The sequence below is a fragment of the Centropristis striata genome, chromosome 11, assembly GCF_030273125.1.
Source record: "Centropristis striata isolate RG_2023a ecotype Rhode Island chromosome 11, C.striata_1.0, whole genome shotgun sequence".
Lineage (NCBI taxonomy): Eukaryota > Metazoa > Chordata > Actinopteri > Perciformes > Serranidae > Centropristis > Centropristis striata.
The window spans coordinates 34265496-34284189 of record NC_081527.1 but is presented as its reverse complement, the minus strand read 5'-3'; the positions used below and the strand labels follow the sequence as shown (position 1 = coordinate 34284189).

Genomic DNA, 18694 nt, shown 5'->3' with positions numbered 1-18694 from the left:
TTAATTGTCATTTTTTACTTTGCAAACCCACAACAGTGACAGCTAACATTTTTCCAAACAAGTATTCAGTAACATACCTTCTTTACAAGATGTTTGAGCTCAAACAAAGCGGTGTCAACATTTTGGAAGAACTTGTCCAAGAGAAAGGATGACCAGGTGAGCAGCACAGATCCATGGCGGAGCGCAGATTCCACCTTGTAATTTACCAAAAACACAACAGCAAAAAAAATAGCAACCCTGAAAATACTGACAAATTAAGCAATTTAATTACACTTAAAGAAAAGAAAGCCCTAAAAAACAAAAAAATGTGACAAAGCTAGTTCAACAGTTATTTACACTGCTTGTAGCACAATTTATATTTGAAGATTTCTACCTTTCCCAACAGAGAGCAAAAGCGGTTTGTTGATAAGCAACTAAGCAAGAAACACTTAAAGTATTTGTTTATGACTTGTGGCACAGATCACACGTTTAATTATGGATGTTTATTTTATGAGACCATGAAATGAGTTACTTTTTACCATTTTATGATTAAGATAAATGTTTAACTTATATTATATTGTGTTTACAAACTGCTTACATTTTTTATTTTTGAAGCCATCAGGCTGGTGAAATCTGCAGGGATGTTCTCACATGTGGATTCATAATCTGCCAAAATTGTCTATAAAAGAACAAATAAGGCATACAAGTCATTTTTTCTCAAGATACTACTGTACAGTACATGTGAAAAAAATGTTAGGATTTACCCTTAGTCGGAGGTGGTTGGCATTTATTTGGCTTTCCAACTTGACAAGGCACAAAGCCTGCTTTGGAACCTCCAGACCCATCTTCAACAAACACTTAGCCTCCCGTATGACCTCAGTTACTTTAGGATCAAAGTTCACAACTAATTTCCCAGTCCTTGGGTGACGAACCAGCAGTGTAATATTCAAGACTGTTGGATTGGAGAGAAAGTTTTTAAGTTAATATTACTAATGAGGGGCTTTGTTTGCTGTCGAGGGTATTCACATATTTAGTCAGAGCAAGTGAACCAACCGTAATCCAGTTTCGACACTTCAGCCATCCATGCTGTGTGATAAACAGACTCAAACTCCACAAGCCCAGCTGCAGTTTGATTGTACATTTTGACCACTTCTTGTCCCTTAGGGCTGCACAGGATTGTAGAGTTTTCCTGGTAATGTTAACAGATACATTCACCTTAAAAATATTTCACTACAATAATAAAGTAATTTTGATGGTTTTGATAGGGGAATGTAAACTTACTTTTATGTAAGAGATGGGTTCTTCTATTTTTTGGTAGAGGTGCTTGGCCCAACCAATCCTTCCAGCTACAGGAGGCATATTTCTAGCTAACGGGGGGTCGTCTCTCTGTTTGTCATAGAGCTGCAAAGAAAATGTACACAAGTAGTTTTGTTTGTTCATTAAAAACAGCAAAGCTTATATTTGACAATACATTTGAAGATAAATTAATATTTTATTCTCAGTATCCACTCAAGCATATAAAGGGAATACCTTTTTCACAAACTCTACTTCTGATGCATACTGCTGAAGAATTTGACCCAAAAGGTTGGGAATTTCTTTGTTCAGACAAGGAATATCCAGCCTCTGAAAACTACAAATAAAGTAATTTATGTTAGAATTTTCTGACACCAATGCCAAATCATCCACAGTTTAAATAATTAAATAAAGAACTAAGACATATATTATACTGACCGTTGTGTTAGGGACAGAGCTTGCTGAGATGAGGTCATGTTTGAGAAGCATGAATGCATAAAGGCCTGCAGATTATCCTGTAAACACAAATTGCAATATGACCATCTATATTGGAAACAATAGAAGCTACCTACACCACAAATGGTAAACAGAAGAAAATCATACATACCTCAATGTGGTTGATTTGAGCCAAAAACTTCTTAAAATCTGCTTCAAATTCAACTGCCCTTGGAGCCAACATGTCATACTGCTTCCTTTTCAGATTCATGGATACAGTGTTGAACTGTCTAGCCAGAACCTCAATGCCCTCAATATTTGATTTTCTGAGAGGTTCAAAAGTCTTGAACACTGTAATTATGCATATGATCTGCAATAGATTACGCTGAATGTTACTTTGCAAGGCCTTATGCTAAGAGTGGGATTCAAATGTATAAGGTTAGCATGTACTGCACCTTTTCAAGTTGTTTACAGAAGCCCTCAAACTTGCAAAATATCTGCATCTCTGAAACTTCAAAGGACCTCTTTCCAGGTCTTTCCATTGTTTGCTTCTTTGTTTTCTGGAAGCATGCCTGATACTCTTGAAACAAGCAAATACAGTCCTGCCAAAGATAAAAGATGAATGAAAATAGTTTCATGCTTATGTCAACATATGTTATATTTTAGACTGACCATTGATACCACAACTGTAATCAGATGTCATGATCACCTGCATTTTCTTGACTATATCTTCTGCATCTTGGTCCCATATTAGACATGTGCCATTGTTAGTAATATATGATCTGCATGCTGTAACCATCTGATTGGTGACCTGGAATTTTGTTCGGGAACACAATTACAATGTTTTAGAAAGTATTTTGTGTCCAATTTCTGAACAAAACTTCTATCTGAACACAATTCACTTACTTTGACAAACAGTGCAGATATCTTTTCATTGGTATTGTAGTACAGTGAAACACTGTGAATCATCTGAATGGCATTGATGACATTCTGCACGCTTTTCATCATGGTGACCTGAAATCAAACATCCATGTATATCTCTATTATTAAACTTCTAATGAACAAGCACTTTAGAAAATGTCATAAGCTTTAAGTTTATTAAATCCATTGATTTCTATGTGTAGGGATCACTAGTACTGCCAGTGCTATTAAGAGGATACACAGACCGTTTCAAATTTGACCATAAACATGCAATTGTTTGGTAACATATTAGTTTTAAGTACTTGACTGTTACTGTCAATAATTTTGTTTAGCTTAATTTGTTTGGTTTAGTTCTGTCTGGGGAAAAAATCAGTGTCCGTTTCCTCATTAGCTTTAAGAAGATATCTATTCCAACTAAAGTTGCTGTGTCTTTAATTATAACTTGATATCCACTAGAGGTCACTGTCACTGTGTCTAAGGTTTAACCTCTTACCTGTTGCACACACAGGTTGCATCTGAAATTGTTTCATTTATTCACTGTACAGTACGGCTACACAATTCATCGAAATTTTTTATCTACATCGCAAAATGGACTAGTGAAATATTCTAAATAAAGACACAATCTTTGTTAAAGGGAAAATTAATTTCTGAATAAGGTACTGTAATGCTGCAAAATGTCCCAGCCTACAAAATGTATTCCTACAGACTTAACAAAAAATTTTTAGTTTGGTAGAGATTGTCACAAATATCAATTCATGATTTTTAATATATTTTTATTTTAAATGAAACTGATGCAAAAACCATCATTACATCAAATATTGTGAATAGTGCAATTGTAACATCAGCCAAATTAAGCACAATTAGATTTCAAAACCATGCAGCCCTACTGTAAAGGGAGTTCTTCAGCAATAGTCTATAGTGTGATTGTCTGTGAAGATAAACTAATATGAATTGATGTCCTGTGCAATGCATGATGGTAGTTGTTGGTTGGTGCATTTATGTTGTTTCATGTAAATAATCCTTACAAAGTGACCACATTTCTAAAAAATATTATGTCCTCAGACAGTAGCTATTTACCATATTAATATATTGACCAAAGTACATACCGGGTCGCTGTTGTAAAGAGGTTGACAGACTTTCTCCAGTGTGTTAAGGAATTTTACATTGTCTTTGGCCTCATTGCCACGATCCGTTATCCTGGCATCCAGCTCCCGCCACATCTGCATAGGTACATAATGGAAAGGTTTCATTTTGAAAGTAAAAAAAAGGTTAAAGATCAACTTAGGTTTTCCAGTATCTTTAACAAATGTTTGTTTTTTATGAAATCCCTTTGTCCACAAAATGCCCTTTGCAAGTCATTGTACCAGAGTGAAGTGATGTTTTCAGAATGCAAAATACTCAATAACGCTCACAAAATGTGTGATACCTTTACTAAACATAAACATTTAAATGTCATAAAAGGTTATCAATTATCAATCTGCATTCCCCATCCACCTGGAATGATCTGTGGACACTGGACACTCTGTGGACACTGGATTTGTCATAATTACTATAGCTCGTGCAACAATGGCATTTTCTGTCTCATAAAATTTGAACAGACATCTTACTTGTTTTATTTTACAAAGAATTATTGCATCCATACACATATGAAACCATTGTCAGATCCACCAAAAAAAGTAAAATGGTGTACAATAACTTCTTTAGATATTATTTTGTGTAAGTTTAAAACTCAAGTCCTACCTTCATAATCTTGGAATGGCTGATGTGGAGCACCATTACCACTGCCTTACACTCGGGGCCTTTGATGTGATTGATGATGGAGTTAAACCTTAAAGACATTTTTTTCCAGTGTTCTAACTCACTCATTGGCCCTGCAGAATCAACCCCTTTCCTCAACTGATCACTTTCTATCAGGACCTGGTGATTATGGATACAGAGAATGGTTACAGTTTCCTTTTACAGGGCAGCAATCCAACCAATGAATGTACAATAAGGCTAATTTAGCTATGTGCTAACATGGATTAATTCACCATGGAAAATGTTTTACGTCCTCTGTTTAGTTCTCTGAACTTTGATATTGGGAGAGACCCTTTTTCTGTTCACATTTATATGTCCACCTGTCAGTGTATTAACAAAGATAAAAAATGTATTTTACCAACCTGCTCGATTTGCTTGTACCACTGCATCAGTATTTCTTCCAGTCGTTGCACCATGTCGAAGTTGGCAGCTGCAACATTCATATCTTCAAGGGTAGCCAATTTAGAGAAGTCAATATCTGTGACTGTAGTCAGATGAACAATACTTTCATTGCTCATCTGGATGTCTGGGGGTGGAAACATAATAAACAAACACAAATAAAATACAATTTTGTATGACTTGCCAAACAAAATGTTGTTACAATGTCTTCTAAACATCAAAACTTGGAAGACTCAAAATTCATGCAAGGTTTCAGTTGAATGACTTACCATCCAAGGAGCTGAGACAATGTTTTATGTTGTACATGAAGTTCTTTTTAAATTTCTCTCCATGTCTGGAATTTTCTAAGACACCCCAGTTTTGTCCTGCCTCGAGAGCTGGTAGCACAAAGCTGAAGGAATTGCTTATTCCTTTCAGGAGGCCCTCTCTGGCATCGATCATTGAAAAGAAGATCTCCTACAAAGCACCAAGACAATATCATAAAAAAGATGATTTAGCATGATTTATATACAATTAAATAATGTCTACCCTTTAGACAAGATACATCAACTTTGAGCAGTCTGACAAACTTTTACAGTATTTTGCCAATAATAGGACTGACTAATTTTCAATAATTCATCCTTTTTTAAAGCACCAAAATACCAGTTTTGAAACTTCAAAACTTTTGTGTTGTCTTTTAAGATGGATATAGAGTTGTTTAGTCTTGGTGATGTGTGCACTCTGATAGCTTTCAGTTTTTATTTTAAAAATTTGAAACAAAACTTAATTTAAAAAAAGGCACTCAAACGTATATTTATTGTTTAACTGTTTACATACAATGATCATTTATGATTAGTCAGTTATGTAATAATCCCAGCATCGGGGTTGCTAAACACACTGATGTAAAGTTCAAATAATAAATCTGTATCTTTTACAGGTTAGCCACAAACTCCTTTAACACATTTATAATTACTTGGGCTTTTATTTTGCTACTAAAATACTATACTTAAATGGTAGATTGTGCCTATCACACTAAATTATGAACAAATTACAATTGCAGAAACATACTACTTCACACATACAAACTGTCTTACCTCATGTATCTTTTCTGAATCCACAGGGACGTCCACTGTAGCCCTTCTGAAAGTGCAGCAAATGCCTGTTAGGCATGTCTGAGAAAGATCGGCTACAAACAGCCTCAGTATTTTTACACCTTTGGTCGTCCCATGATATGAGCGTCCACACTCTGAAATTGAATTAATATGATGTTTGGCGAGATGAAAAACTACAATTGATATAGATTGATTGATATAGATTCTGTGTATGTATGAGGACAAATACATGCATTTATGCAATAAAATGATGTCTACCTATTCCTGGGACTTCACTCTCTTGATACACAAAGGAAATGGTTTTACAACCTCCTTTGGCGAAGAAATTATCAAAAGCAGCCAGCTATTGAGCAAAAAAAACAACACAGAAGTAAAGTAACATAGGTATAAAAGACATTTAACCACACAATGTTCCTGTCATCTTCAAAAGAAACATTTATAAAAATAAAACATTTTCAAGAGAAAAGACAGAGAAAAATACTACAGCATGTCATGACATGCAGACTGAAATATGCACCAATATGAAGTGCTGATGTGTATTGGTTGATATGTTGCTGCTTATATTACTCCCCAGTCATGCGAAAGCCATTTCAACAATTTTGGAATCATAGGGGCTTCCCGGTGGCTCACACTGGTAGCGCGCTTACCACTAAGGCTGAGTCCTTGCTGTGGCGGAGCCGGGTTCGAATCCGGCCTGAGCTCCCTTTGCCGCATGTCTTCCCCTCTATCACCCCCTTTCACTCTACCACTTTCAATAAAGCATAAAAATGCCCAAAAAAATAAAAAAATGGAATCGAATGGAATGGAATCATAAACCTTCCAACCACATGGAGGACCAGAATGTCCAAAACCATTGGCAAGATTAAGAATCTCTCTTATAGTGGGGCGGATTAGCTGAACAATCGTTCACTTTGTGATAAAAGCATGAAATTTGGTAGATGTGTTGGTGAATATGTTTCAAACAAATCTGGATATTGGGCTACCTCAAAAGCGCCCCCTAGTGGCCGTGGCAGGCATTTGTTATACAAATAAATCAATGATGAATAAAAACTGCCCTTTTAATAATACCAACTGGTGATGAATTGTATATTGTTGGAAAGCCTGATTAGTCACCTTTACAACGAGGTACAGCTTGTAAGGATCGTGCATTCATGGAATGAGCAACGGGGCTAAACGTGTGGGTAGCAACCCCCAAAAATGTGCATCCCCTGTGAGGCGGATTAGCTCAATAAATCACAAGAATTGTTTATTTTGTGATAGAAGCACACAATTTGGTGGATGTGTTGGTGGATATGTTTGAAGCAAATCTGTATATTAGGCCATCGCAAATTCGCCCCCTAGTGGCCATAGCAGTCATTTTCTTAGTTAAAATTACAAAAAATATTTAAATTATTTCTTAAAATATTTAAAAAATGTAAACCAAATATACAAACGTAAATTAAAAAATGTTAATACACATATTAAATTAACAAAAATCCAGTTAGACACTCTTTCAGTTATTTTTCCTGCCCCACCACAATCGGGCTAGCCATCGAGCTAGCTAGCAAATGAGCTAGCTAGCAAAGGAGCTAGCTAGCATTTGCTTCCTGGGACAAGCAGTGCAGTGGACTGTCCATCAAGGTATGTCTAAATATTTTATTTCACCTGTTATAATTATGAATAAAATATGCTATGAACATCATAAAGGCTAAAGAGAAAAACAATCATCATGGGCCTTGGCGGAAAAGTAAATTAGCAAGATAGCAAAAATAGGTACTTAAGCTAGCTAGTTAGCTTGGAACATGTATCAGTGGCTGTTGGGTGTGAAAGCTTAATAAGACACTGTTAAATTATGTCCTGTGGAATGTGGACATCCCTCTCTGCACACACACACACACACACACACACACACACTATATGTAATGTCTCCTTTGCCCATGTGGTTCTTTTTTTCTTTTTTTAAATGTATTTTATAACTCCATCACAGTTAGTCAGGCGGCTTAGGACCAGATTTGAGAAGAAAGGGGACACGCCGGACAAAAGCACCAAAATTTTTCCACATGCTCTCTATCACCAAAGGTTTCAACTTTTGGTAGGAGCCACTTCATCAAGATTGCAGATAGGAGATGGCAGCCATATAAGCCATAAGTCTATGAGAACCAATATATCTTCCAAGCCACTTAGAAGGTCAAACTTGGTGTCAAAATATACATTTTCTGGGTCAAAGAATCATTTAAAGCTATTGAGAATATCACTGGATGACTCACTGTAAATAATTTGTTGATCAAGATCTGACATGAGATGAAAGCGTACCCTTGATTTTTTTGAGCAGTGTACATGGCAGCTAATCCACACTCTCCCGTGAACATTGATTCCAAATAGTTTCAACTCAGGATTCCCTGCTGCAGCACTTGAAGCGAGTTGCCCAGTCTGAGTGAAAATGAACATATCTGTTTTATCAAATAATCATCTAGTGATATTCTCAATAGCTTTAAATGATTCCTGGACCCAGAAAATGTATATTTTGACACCAAGATTGACCTTCTAAGTGGCTTGGAAGATATAGCATTTCTCATAGACTTTATATGGCTGCCATCACCACAATCTTGATGAAGTGGCTCCTACTAAAAATTGAAACCTATAATGATAGAGAGTATGTGGAAAAAATGTGGTGCTCTTGTCCGGCGTGTCCCCTTTATTTGGCTAAGCCGCCTGACTAAGTCACACACCTCAGTACAAGGATTTTGCCAGAAAGAGTAACCTGCTACAAGTAACCCTAGTAGAATTTTTAAAATGTAGGATTTTTTTCTCTGTCTAAATGTGTTTTGTTTTTATTGTTGCAAGTCATACAATATTGAAAATTATTTTTTCTTTTTAAGGAGCAACAGAAGAATACAAGCCAAAGAGGAGGCCGTAGCCTGTGAATGGGAATATCAAGACCTAATAAAATGTTATACAAAGTTAATGTTCTTTTCTATTAGACTGTAATAAAGCTTTTGTCACTTTAACATGTCTCTAAATTATATTTGTGGTGCTGAAAACATGAAACAGCAGCTGTAGGGTAGGCAAAGCATTCCTCGCCAGTAACCACCGGTGGCCATTTTTAAAAATGGCCGCTTTTAAATGGCCATTTTTAAAAATGGCCGCCACAGCCATCAGAATTTTTTTTGCGATGGCCTAATATCCAGATTCATTAAACATGTATTCAGCAATGAGTGTACCAAATTTGATGCTTTTATCACAAAATGAACGATTGTTCAGCTAATCCGCCCCACAGGGGATGCACATTTTTGGGGGGTGCTACCCACACGTTTAGCCCCGTTGCTCATTCCATGAATGCACGATCCTTACAAGCTGTACCTCGTTGTAAAGGTGACTAATCAGGCTTTCCAACAATATACAATTCATCATCAGTTGGTATTATTAAAAGGGCAGTTTTTATTCATCATTGATTTATTCGTATAACAAATGCCTGCCACGGCCACTAGGGGGCGCTTTTGAGGTGGCCCAATATCCAGATTTGTTCGAAACATATTCACCAACACATCTACCAAATTTCATGCTTTTATCACAAAGTGAACGATTGTTGTAAAATATTGAGCTAATCCGCCCCACTATTATAGGATATTCTAGGCATTGAAAAAACCTATGGGAAAAACTCACAGATGAAGAATCAAGAATAAAGTCCTCTACTGCTGTTGGCTCCAAAAACAGTCCGTTAGCCAGGATGTCAATCATGTACTTGTGTGCAGGGGTGAGGAGCTTCTTTCGCTCTTCTCTTTCCTGCTTGTATTTGGCCTGAAGAAGGCAGGGGTTTAAAAAAAAAGTAGTGATAGTACATGTACACCTTAACATGCTGTACCATATGAAATAATTTAAATGGATTTGTTTACTTATATTCTGCAGGCCAAAATGCAAATGTGTATTAATTTACCTGAGATCCATGCTTGCTTGCCTTTGGATCATGAGCATCCATCATGAAGAGCTCAGGCAATATCAAGTTCTTCTGCTTACTCCCTTTAGATTAAATGTAAAAAATAAACAGAATTAGCCAACTAGTAATAGGTTCACTAAACTCATCTATAGTTAGTTTAGTAAACCTAGCAAGCCAATATTCAGTCAGTGGCTTTTTGCGAATAAGCCCCGAAGAGGTGGCTGATAAATTTGCTAGTTGACATTCATGACGACTAGGTTAACCCTAAATTTATATATTTTTTTTTTTATTTTTTTTATTTTATACAGTCAGTCTATGGACATGACAAAACTCACCCACACATTAGGGTAACGTTCAACTAAGCAAACGTTCACATAACATTAGCTTTGCATTATCAGTGCTAAAAACAAAACATTACTCGACGAGTTTGCGTTAACGTTAGTTGCTTGATTGTAGTAATTGTATCCCAAATCGGACACCGTTAGGCTAAGATTCTATCAAAATGTCCCATTAACTACAGATATAAATGATCATGTTGTGGTTCCAATTTATTAAATGGTGTGAAATTAGAGTCTAACTTCTTATCTTTCGAACCGAATATTGTTTTAACCGTGTACGATCCCACATCTGACACTTGGATCTCCTCACTGCAAAACAATGGGGGCTGCTGAGTTTTTCGGGGGAAATTTGATGTTTCTGGGTAAGCCAAATAAATAACACCGTTATCAACAAACCCAGACCGTACTTCTGTCCTTCACAATAAAATAAAGTACAGTAAAAATAAGGATGTAGCTATATAGTTGCCAAATTAGTTAAGGGTACTAAACTAAACAAGCTGGTATTCGGGATGATGGAGTAAACGGCAAATTTAACGAGTCAACAGTCTCTTCAATATTAACCCTCTGGAGTCTCCAAAAGCACCAAAGCATGACTTCTTCATCACATCCAGACATAAAAACAAAGCACCATGGAGCCCTACTGTAAATTTACCTCTAAAGTTCTGGCTGTAAACTCCATGAGGCCAGTTTCAGTTTGATGATGATTTACCAAGTAAAACTGGAGACAAGGTCAAATATATTTTGTATAAAATGATAGAACTGGATGTAACCCTCTTATATGTTATATTTGCAACCTTTGTTCACATTTGCAACATTTAAAATTCTTTATTGAGCTAGTGTTTTTAAAGTAAAAAAAAAAATTCAAATTCACATTTTATGTTGGACTAAAGGACTAAAAGACAAAAAAATAATTACCAAAAAAAGGGACAAAAAAAGACACAAAATGACAAAAAAAGACAAAAAATTACCAAAAAAGACAGAAATGAGAAGACACAATGACCAAAAGAACCCACAGAAGACACAAAATGACAAAAAAAAGACACAAAATGGCCAAAAAAAGACATAAAACGACCAAAAAAGACAGAAATGAGAAGACACAATGACCAAAAGAACCCACAGAAGACACAAAATGACCAAAAAAAGACACAAAATGACCAAAAAAAGACATAAAACGACCAAAAAAGACAGAAATGAGAAGACACAATGACCAAAAGAACCCACAGAAGACACAAAATGACCAAAAAAAGACACAAAATGACCAAAAAAAGACATAAAACGACCAAAAAAGACAGAAATGAGAAGACACAATGACCAAAAGAACCCACAGAAGACACAAAATGACCAAAAAAAGACACAAAATGACCAAAAAAAGACATAAAACGACCAAAAAGACAGAAATGAGAAGACACAATGACCAAAAGAACCCACAGAAGACACAATATGACCAGAAAAAGACATAAAACGACCAAAAAAGACAGAAATGAGAAGACACAATGACCAAAAGAACCCACAGAAGACACAAAATGACAAAAAAGACACAAAATGACAAAAAAAGACACATCAACAGACACAAAATGACCAAAAAGACATGAAAATGATTAAAAAATGGACAAAATAGCCCAAGACTCCGTAGAGTTAAGATGACATATTTGTGGGGCGGGAAATGATATATTTATACAGGCTATGGACATGGCCGACCCAAAGTAGAGCAACGGTCACGTCACATTAACGTTCACGTCACGTGACCGTTGTAAAAGCAAATCAGTGTCAAAAATGTAACATTATACAGTCTATGAACATTACTCGAAGAGTTTAAGTATATTAAAAGTTTTTCATCGATCATTCATGATGATGGAGTTAACGGTTCATTTAACGAGTCAACAGTTGACTCCAACATGAGATATTTGTTGGGCGGGATATGACACAACCCACTCACACAATAAGGCAACGTTCAAGTACCGTTACCGTTATATAACGTTACCGTAGGCACAACGTTAAGTTAAAAGTTAACGTTATTTGCTACTTTTTAGTGGCATAGTTGCCAAATTAGTTTTGGTTACTTGTTAGCATAACTTAGGTTAGTTTTTTAGCCTAATACCAGCCTTGACATTGTGATAACTGAACTAACGTTAACTATAACGTTTGATGTTACCGTTATTAGCTAGCTAGTTTGCTGTTAGCTAAATTCCTAATGTTAACTCTTATCAACTTTGCTAATATTATTGTGTGTGTCCTTACCTTACCGAAACTCAGTCACCCAATAAATTATAGATGTCCGTTAGCCACATTTTGTGCTGTTTTGACTTTCCAAGTAAAAAAAAAAAGACTGGTTGGTGTTTGTGGTTGTTTGACGGCTGACGGGACGTATTCATACTAATCCAGCCGTTAGTTTGACTAACGTTAACCACTTGGAGATGGCACGCGCTCCGTCCGTTTGCGCCAGTGATGACGTGGTGGGAAAACAAACAAACGTTGCAAGTACACTGTAAAAAAAAAAATGTCTGTAAATTTTACGGTGAAAAACTGCTAAACCATGACAGTAAAAGACCGTAAAATGATAAATGGGTTAATTCAGTGTCAGTAACAATGAAACACCATAAATGTATATATCAGCCAAAACAAATGTTCAAATGTAAGCATCATGCCTTTATCAAATAAACAGAGGTGGAAAAAGTATTCAGATCCCTTACTTAAGTAAAAGTACTAATACCACAATGTGAAATTACTCCACTACAAGTAAAAGTCCTGCATTCAAAATGTACTTAAGTGAAAGTACAAAAGTATCAGCATCAAAATGTACTTAAAGTATCAAAAGTAAAAGTACTCGTTATGCAGCGTGGAGCCAGTTAGTTTTTTTTATATATTCCAAATATTATATTATATTATTATTATTGATGCATTTATGTATACAGCGTTTTAATATTCTCAAGGTAGGGCTCATATTGACTACTTAATATACTGTTATGAGGTTTATTTTTAAAAAAGTGTCTAATCTCCTAAATTTATTGTGTTTTTTATGTTAAATCTCGACCTGAAAAGTAACTAAAGCTGTCAGCTAAATGTAGTGGAGTAAAAAGTACAATATTTGCCTCAAAATGTAGTGAAGTAGAAGTATAAAGTGACATAAAATGGAAATACTCAAGTAAAGTACAAGTACCTCAAAATTGTACTTAAGTACAGTACTTGAGTAAATGTACTTAGTTACTTTCCACCACTGCAAATAAATGTCCCAGAGTTAAAATCCCCTTCTCCTCCCACACCTTAAATCCCTTATCTGAGCATCCTGGGGCACAATCCACATTGCCGTGTAGTGGAGCTAGCGAGGACAATGTTTTAGAGCGACCCTCCAACTTTCTTATTGCTTGCCAAGTTTGCAGACTTGTTCCAATTAAGATATTATTGTCCCTATATAAAATAAATAAAAAAAAATGATTAAATTAAATTATATTAACATCAAAGCTAGTACAAACAAACTAGGCTTGTGAATAATGTCTTAATTATCAAGATTAAAAAACATTGCCTCAGGTTGAGCAAAATCAGAACCGAAATGACACAATGTAAAAATAAAGATACTATAAAAAATGTATAGATACATAAAAGACTTTAGCCTATCTACTGACAATAACTATAGAGCTTTCTTGTCATCAACACATTTCAGTGACCAATGGTTCAGACTGGGTTTAGTTTCAAAGTATCTGCATTTATGTTTGTTTTTGTTTGTTTGTTTTTTTTTACTTTCCCAATAACACAGAGAGAACAGTATGCAGGGTTTGGTTTTAAACCATAGTTTTAAACACAGATCCCTTTACTGTCTGGACTTGGTGACAAGAGTAGTAATGACTTCCGTGACCATTTTTGTTTCTCTATTTGATATCTGGCACCCTCTACAGGACTGCAGTTATGTTGACACAGTCTAAAGAACTAGAAAAACAAACTGATCCTGGATCAGGCTGTGCAGACAACATATGACGGCACAGTCTAAATGATTAGAATAACTAGTGATCCTGGATCAGGCTGTGGGGACAACGTAATGTCAAAGTCCTAAATGATTAGAATAACCACTGATCCTGGATCAGGCTGTGGGGACAACATAATGTCAAAGTCCTAAATGATTAGAATAACCACTGATCCTGGATCAGGCTGTGGAGACAACATATGTTTCGTGGTCTACTGTGATTGGTCCAGACACACCGTCCTGTTGTCCAATGGCAGGCAGACATCTGTTCGCTGAAGCAACTCTAAAATATTCTCCCCTCTTCCTTCTCCACAAGGTATTCAGCAAGGACGTTGTCAGCAGTGGAAAGTAAAGCTTAAGATGGGGAAAATGCAAGTATTGGGTGTAGTTGCAGTAATATTAGCAGTGTACTGTGTACATGCAACGGTCTACTTTCGGGAGGAGTTTACGGACGGTGGTAAGTTTGGCACGAAAATGTCCAAAACTGACGTTAGCTGTGCAGGACGTTAATTCATTGCTTGTTAGCTTGACTGTTAGCCATCATTTTGTCACAATTGTCATCGTTGTTTCTTTTGAAAGCTTGTTATCTTCTTGAATTATTGTTTTTTTTAATCGGTGATTCGGTATAAAATACGTCCCCTCTCAGTTCCCTTACTTTAACTGGGTTGGTAACATTAGCTGGCTAACTTTAGCAAGGCCCTAAAGCCAGCAAACGTAATATCCATAACGATACTGTTGACACCTAAGATGTAACACAATTTATAGTGTAATATTAACAGATCAGACTAATTTCGCCGTTTTAAAAATTTCAGTGAATGCACAGTTGGGGCACCTCCAAGCTACTTCTTGCAAACTATTACCCAAGTGTTAAAAACTAACCAAACTTCCTGTTCTTTTTCTTTTCAGATGAATGGAGAAGTCGCTGGATGAACTCAAAACACAAATCTGACTATGGAGAGTGGAAACTCACTGCTGGCAACTTCTATGGAGATGCTGAGAAAGACAAAGGTAATCTATTTGGTTTAATCAACCTGATCTATAACTAGAATCACATGCAGTGCCTAAAAATAACTCTCTATTACTATTTATTGTGCTATGTTTATTATTGCTAAAAATACACCAAGGCACCGTCATTAAAATTTTGTTGCTGTAAATACTTTATAGTTAATATTTTTACAGGTGGAAATAACCAAATTAACTTTATTCTATAATTTGAAGATCTACTGAGCTAATCAACAAGTATGACTTTCAGCAGCTGTTCTAATGTAAACGATTCTTATATACAATTTAGGTTTATTACTGTTATTGACTCTTTGTAGTTCAGTTCACTTGCTGTTGGCAAAAGAGAAACTAATTTGTGTTTGACATGCTAAAATGTTATTTTCACTTTCTTTTTTAGGTCTGCAAACAAGCCAGGACGCTCGCTTCTATGCTACATCTGCCCGTTTTGAGCCTTTCAGCAACGAGGGCAAGTCTCTGGTCATTCAGTTTACAGTTAAGCACGAACAAAAGATTGACTGCGGTGGTGGCTATGTGAAGGTCTTCCCTTCTGACTTGGATCAGGCTGACATGCATGGAGAATCCTCCTACTACATCATGTTTGGTAAGTGAGGATGTTCATGGTAATGAAAAGTTATTACTGAGTTTTTACAACGTGATTTGAAATCTGTATTTAATTTTATTTCACCCAGGCCCTGATATCTGTGGCTACAGCACCAAGAAAGTCCATGTCATCTTCAACTACAAGGGCAAGAATCACCTCATCAAGAAAGAGATTAAGTGCAAGGTATTTCCTGCCAAATCCTTAATTTAGAAAAAAAAATGTTTTTGTTCTTATAATATACAAATATGAAACTCTGCCTCTGAACCAGTGGCTTAATTCAAACACTTCTTTTTTTTTTTTTTCTCAGGATGATGAGCTGACCCACCTGTACACACTGATCCTGAATCCAGATCAGACCTATGAGGTAAAGATTGACAACGAGAAGGTAGAATCTGGCAAGCTGGAGGAAGACTGGGACTTCCTGCCTCCTAAGAAAATTAAGGACCCCGAAGCCAAGAAGCCAGAGGACTGGGACGACCGTGCCAAGATTGATGATGCTGATGACACCAAGCCTGAGGTGAATAGGTGTACTCAAACAATTAAGTAATAAAGTTGGTAAACCTCATCCAGCATACAATTGACCTTTGTTCTGCTTTGCATTGACAAAAATGATGGTAATTTCCAACTGTAGGAGGAAGTGTTTTCTATTCTATTTATCTCCCAGATTTCCACAGCAGTTTTGTGCTTTAAGAGATTAACCTTCACAATTTTTGTTCAACTTCCATCTTGGGATTTTTGTGGTTCTTTTTAGGACTGGGACAAAGCTGAGAACATTCCAGACCCTGACGCCAAAAAGCCTGAAGACTGGGATGAGGATATGGATGGAGAGTGGGAGCCACCCATGATCCCTAACCCAGAGTACAAGGTAAGCTAAAATTGGATCATTATGTCCAGAGCTTATGTTTTTGGTGATGTCCTCTGTCTGAGGAATGGTTAACATTTACTCCGCTAAGGCCTTTGTCACCTGATAAATACTTTGTCTTGCAGGGAGAATGGAAACCCAAACAGATTGACAACCCCAACTACAAAGGACCCTGGGTGCATCCTGAGATTGACAATCCTGAATACACTCCTGATTCAAACATCTACAAGTTTGAGAAAGTTTCTGTCTTAGGTCTTGATCTTTGGCAGGTGAGAGAGAAAGAAAGCATCTTATTATCATGATTTTATTGCCATAGTGATGCTTAAACTACAGTGTAACATTTGTTCATGTTTACATCAGGTGAAATCTGGCACCATCTTTGACAACTTCTTGATCACTGACGACGTGAAGGAGGCAGAAGACATTGGAAACGAGACATGGGGTGTGACAAAGGTATGCTGTTCTTTCTAAGACGTGTTTTTTTTATCTGTGCAACACATGAAGCAATTGCCAATGAGATACTGAATAAATGAGTCAAAATGGTTTGTGATTATCAAAATTTCCTCCACAGGAACCAGAGAAGAAAATGAAACAGGAGCAAGATGACCTGAAACGTAAAGAAGAGGAGGAGAAGACTAAAGAACAAGACACCGAAGTTGATGAGGAGGGTGATGATGAAGACGACGATGATGAGGATGAAGAAGCAGATGAAGAACCAAAGGACGACTTGGAGGAGGCGCTTTCAGAAATGGATGAAGAAACCCCTAAAGATGAGCTTTGAGGAGGTGTGGCCAGAGATTTTGTCTGTCCCTCCTTTAGAAACTCTGTTCTTTATTACCCAGGGGTATTGTGGCTGCTGTGCATCCTTTCCCTGAGATTTGGACACAACCCAATTTGGGGGAGCAAATGTAGTGAAGGGTGGGGGGAGTGGATGTTAATGGACTTAGTTTGTCTTTAATTTTGGTCATGATATTACCCTGTTGCCCCTGAACTGCTGGATTGATTCTAAGGTTTTCCACCCACAAAGTCCATTCCTCATTTTGCAATAACAGAATAAGCAGGCACTGGCACCCACTGTTTTCTTGATTTTCTTGATCTACACATGTACTTTATGTGCAGATTCCCTTGTACAGGTTGCACATTTAACCAGGGACGGCAATAAAAATTTAGAAATTTAGATTTGCAGAAAATATGAATAGGTCATTAAGTTTGAATGTTATTGTCCCTTAGAGGAAAATTACTCTTGCAATCTGGTGAAACAAAGAAATCAACCGCAAAAAGAAAATCACAAAATACAGACAGAAAAATAGATTGTAATGTAACTTATTTTGGTTGTCTGTGGCACTGAGTTTTGATTTTCCTTTCCTCTTTAAGACATAATTGAATGAAGTGTTTAGACATAAATTAGTCTTCATCTAAGTGTACAATCAAACTGTTTTTCTACATTGAAATGTCCTCATGGTAATGTGGTGGAACCTTCATAACATCCTGAAAGTCTGGAGAAACTGGTGGTGAGCCCCTGGTGTGACTCATGACATCACTAAAGATCACACTTATTTTTATTGGACAGGATGTTATTGATACCAAAGTTTTTATTAAAAGATTATAACCTTATTGCCTGGTCATGTTTTGTATTCTAATTGAGCATTGTGTTTATCTGATTTTGCACCCATATTCTCTATTTGTTTTAACAATGTTGGACAGAATGGAAAACAATCAGATTTGAGATTTTATAGCTGACAAGTGGAGAGGGATTCTTTCTATTTTTGCAAAGGGATTCATTAAAACCCTAATACAACACCATGTCCATTAATTGGAAAAGTTAATCTAATTGGTGTGAGAAAAATAAAAAAGACAGCTTCTGAAATCTTGAGTTTGTCACACAAATTTAAATATGGGCCCCTATTCAAGAGTCCCTGCCTAGTTTCACATGGCAGGTTCATTAGGCAACAAAAACCAGTACTGCTGCTGGAATACTACCTAGCTTGACTGGAATGCACCTTATAAGCATAACAAAGAGATAAAAGTGATAAAATGTGAATTTGACACTTGGTCAGATGGGGCCTTGTGATAAGGTAAACATTCAGTTTATATTATAATACAAGGGT

The 18694-nt window shown here is 36.5% G+C and overlaps 2 protein-coding genes across 3 annotated transcripts in view; one reads left to right on the top strand and one right to left on the bottom strand.

Moving 5' to 3' along the window:
* The window catches only part of LOC131980243 (dynein axonemal heavy chain 8-like), a 36315-nt gene extending 23744 nt beyond the window's left edge, over positions 1 to 12571 (bottom strand). The window contains exons 1-20 of one of the 2 annotated variants that reach the window (XM_059344457.1): positions 12410 to 12571; positions 9829 to 9911; positions 9558 to 9692; positions 6174 to 6258; positions 5898 to 6049; positions 5094 to 5280; positions 4788 to 4951; positions 4369 to 4545; positions 3735 to 3848; positions 2614 to 2721; positions 2417 to 2518; positions 2163 to 2309; positions 1880 to 2077; positions 1711 to 1787; positions 1510 to 1609; positions 1261 to 1380; positions 1033 to 1168; positions 744 to 931; positions 578 to 658; positions 78 to 194 (exon numbers count right to left, since the gene is read on the bottom strand). In XM_059344457.1, the coding sequence (XP_059200440.1) occupies positions 78 to 194; positions 578 to 658; positions 744 to 931; positions 1033 to 1168; positions 1261 to 1380; positions 1510 to 1609; positions 1711 to 1787; positions 1880 to 2077; positions 2163 to 2309; positions 2417 to 2518; positions 2614 to 2721; positions 3735 to 3848; positions 4369 to 4545; positions 4788 to 4951; positions 5094 to 5280; positions 5898 to 6049; positions 6174 to 6258; positions 9558 to 9692; positions 9829 to 9873 (2433 nt within the window). In that variant the 5' untranslated portion in view covers positions 9874 to 9911; positions 12410 to 12571. Of the gene's footprint in view, positions 1 to 77; positions 195 to 577; positions 659 to 743; positions 932 to 1032; positions 1169 to 1260; positions 1381 to 1509; positions 1610 to 1710; positions 1788 to 1879; positions 2078 to 2162; positions 2310 to 2416; positions 2519 to 2613; positions 2722 to 3734; positions 3849 to 4368; positions 4546 to 4787; positions 4952 to 5093; positions 5281 to 5897; positions 6050 to 6173; positions 6259 to 9557; positions 9693 to 9828; positions 9912 to 12404 lie in introns of both variants that reach the window. The other variant, XM_059344456.1, reaches the window with a different exon arrangement.
* A 1838-nt stretch (positions 12572 to 14409) lies between these two features.
* On the top strand, positions 14410 to 18200 carry calr3b (calreticulin 3b). The gene is made up of 9 exons (XM_059344463.1): positions 14410 to 14578; positions 15028 to 15129; positions 15521 to 15724; positions 15813 to 15907; positions 16032 to 16241; positions 16476 to 16589; positions 16712 to 16855; positions 16947 to 17039; positions 17158 to 18200. Exons 1-9 carry the CDS (start codon positions 14482 to 14484, stop codon positions 17365 to 17367), a joined length of 1269 nt encoding a protein of 422 aa, XP_059200446.1. The 5' UTR covers positions 14410 to 14481; the 3' UTR covers positions 17368 to 18200.
* The last annotated feature ends 494 nt before the right edge of the window (positions 18201 to 18694 follow it).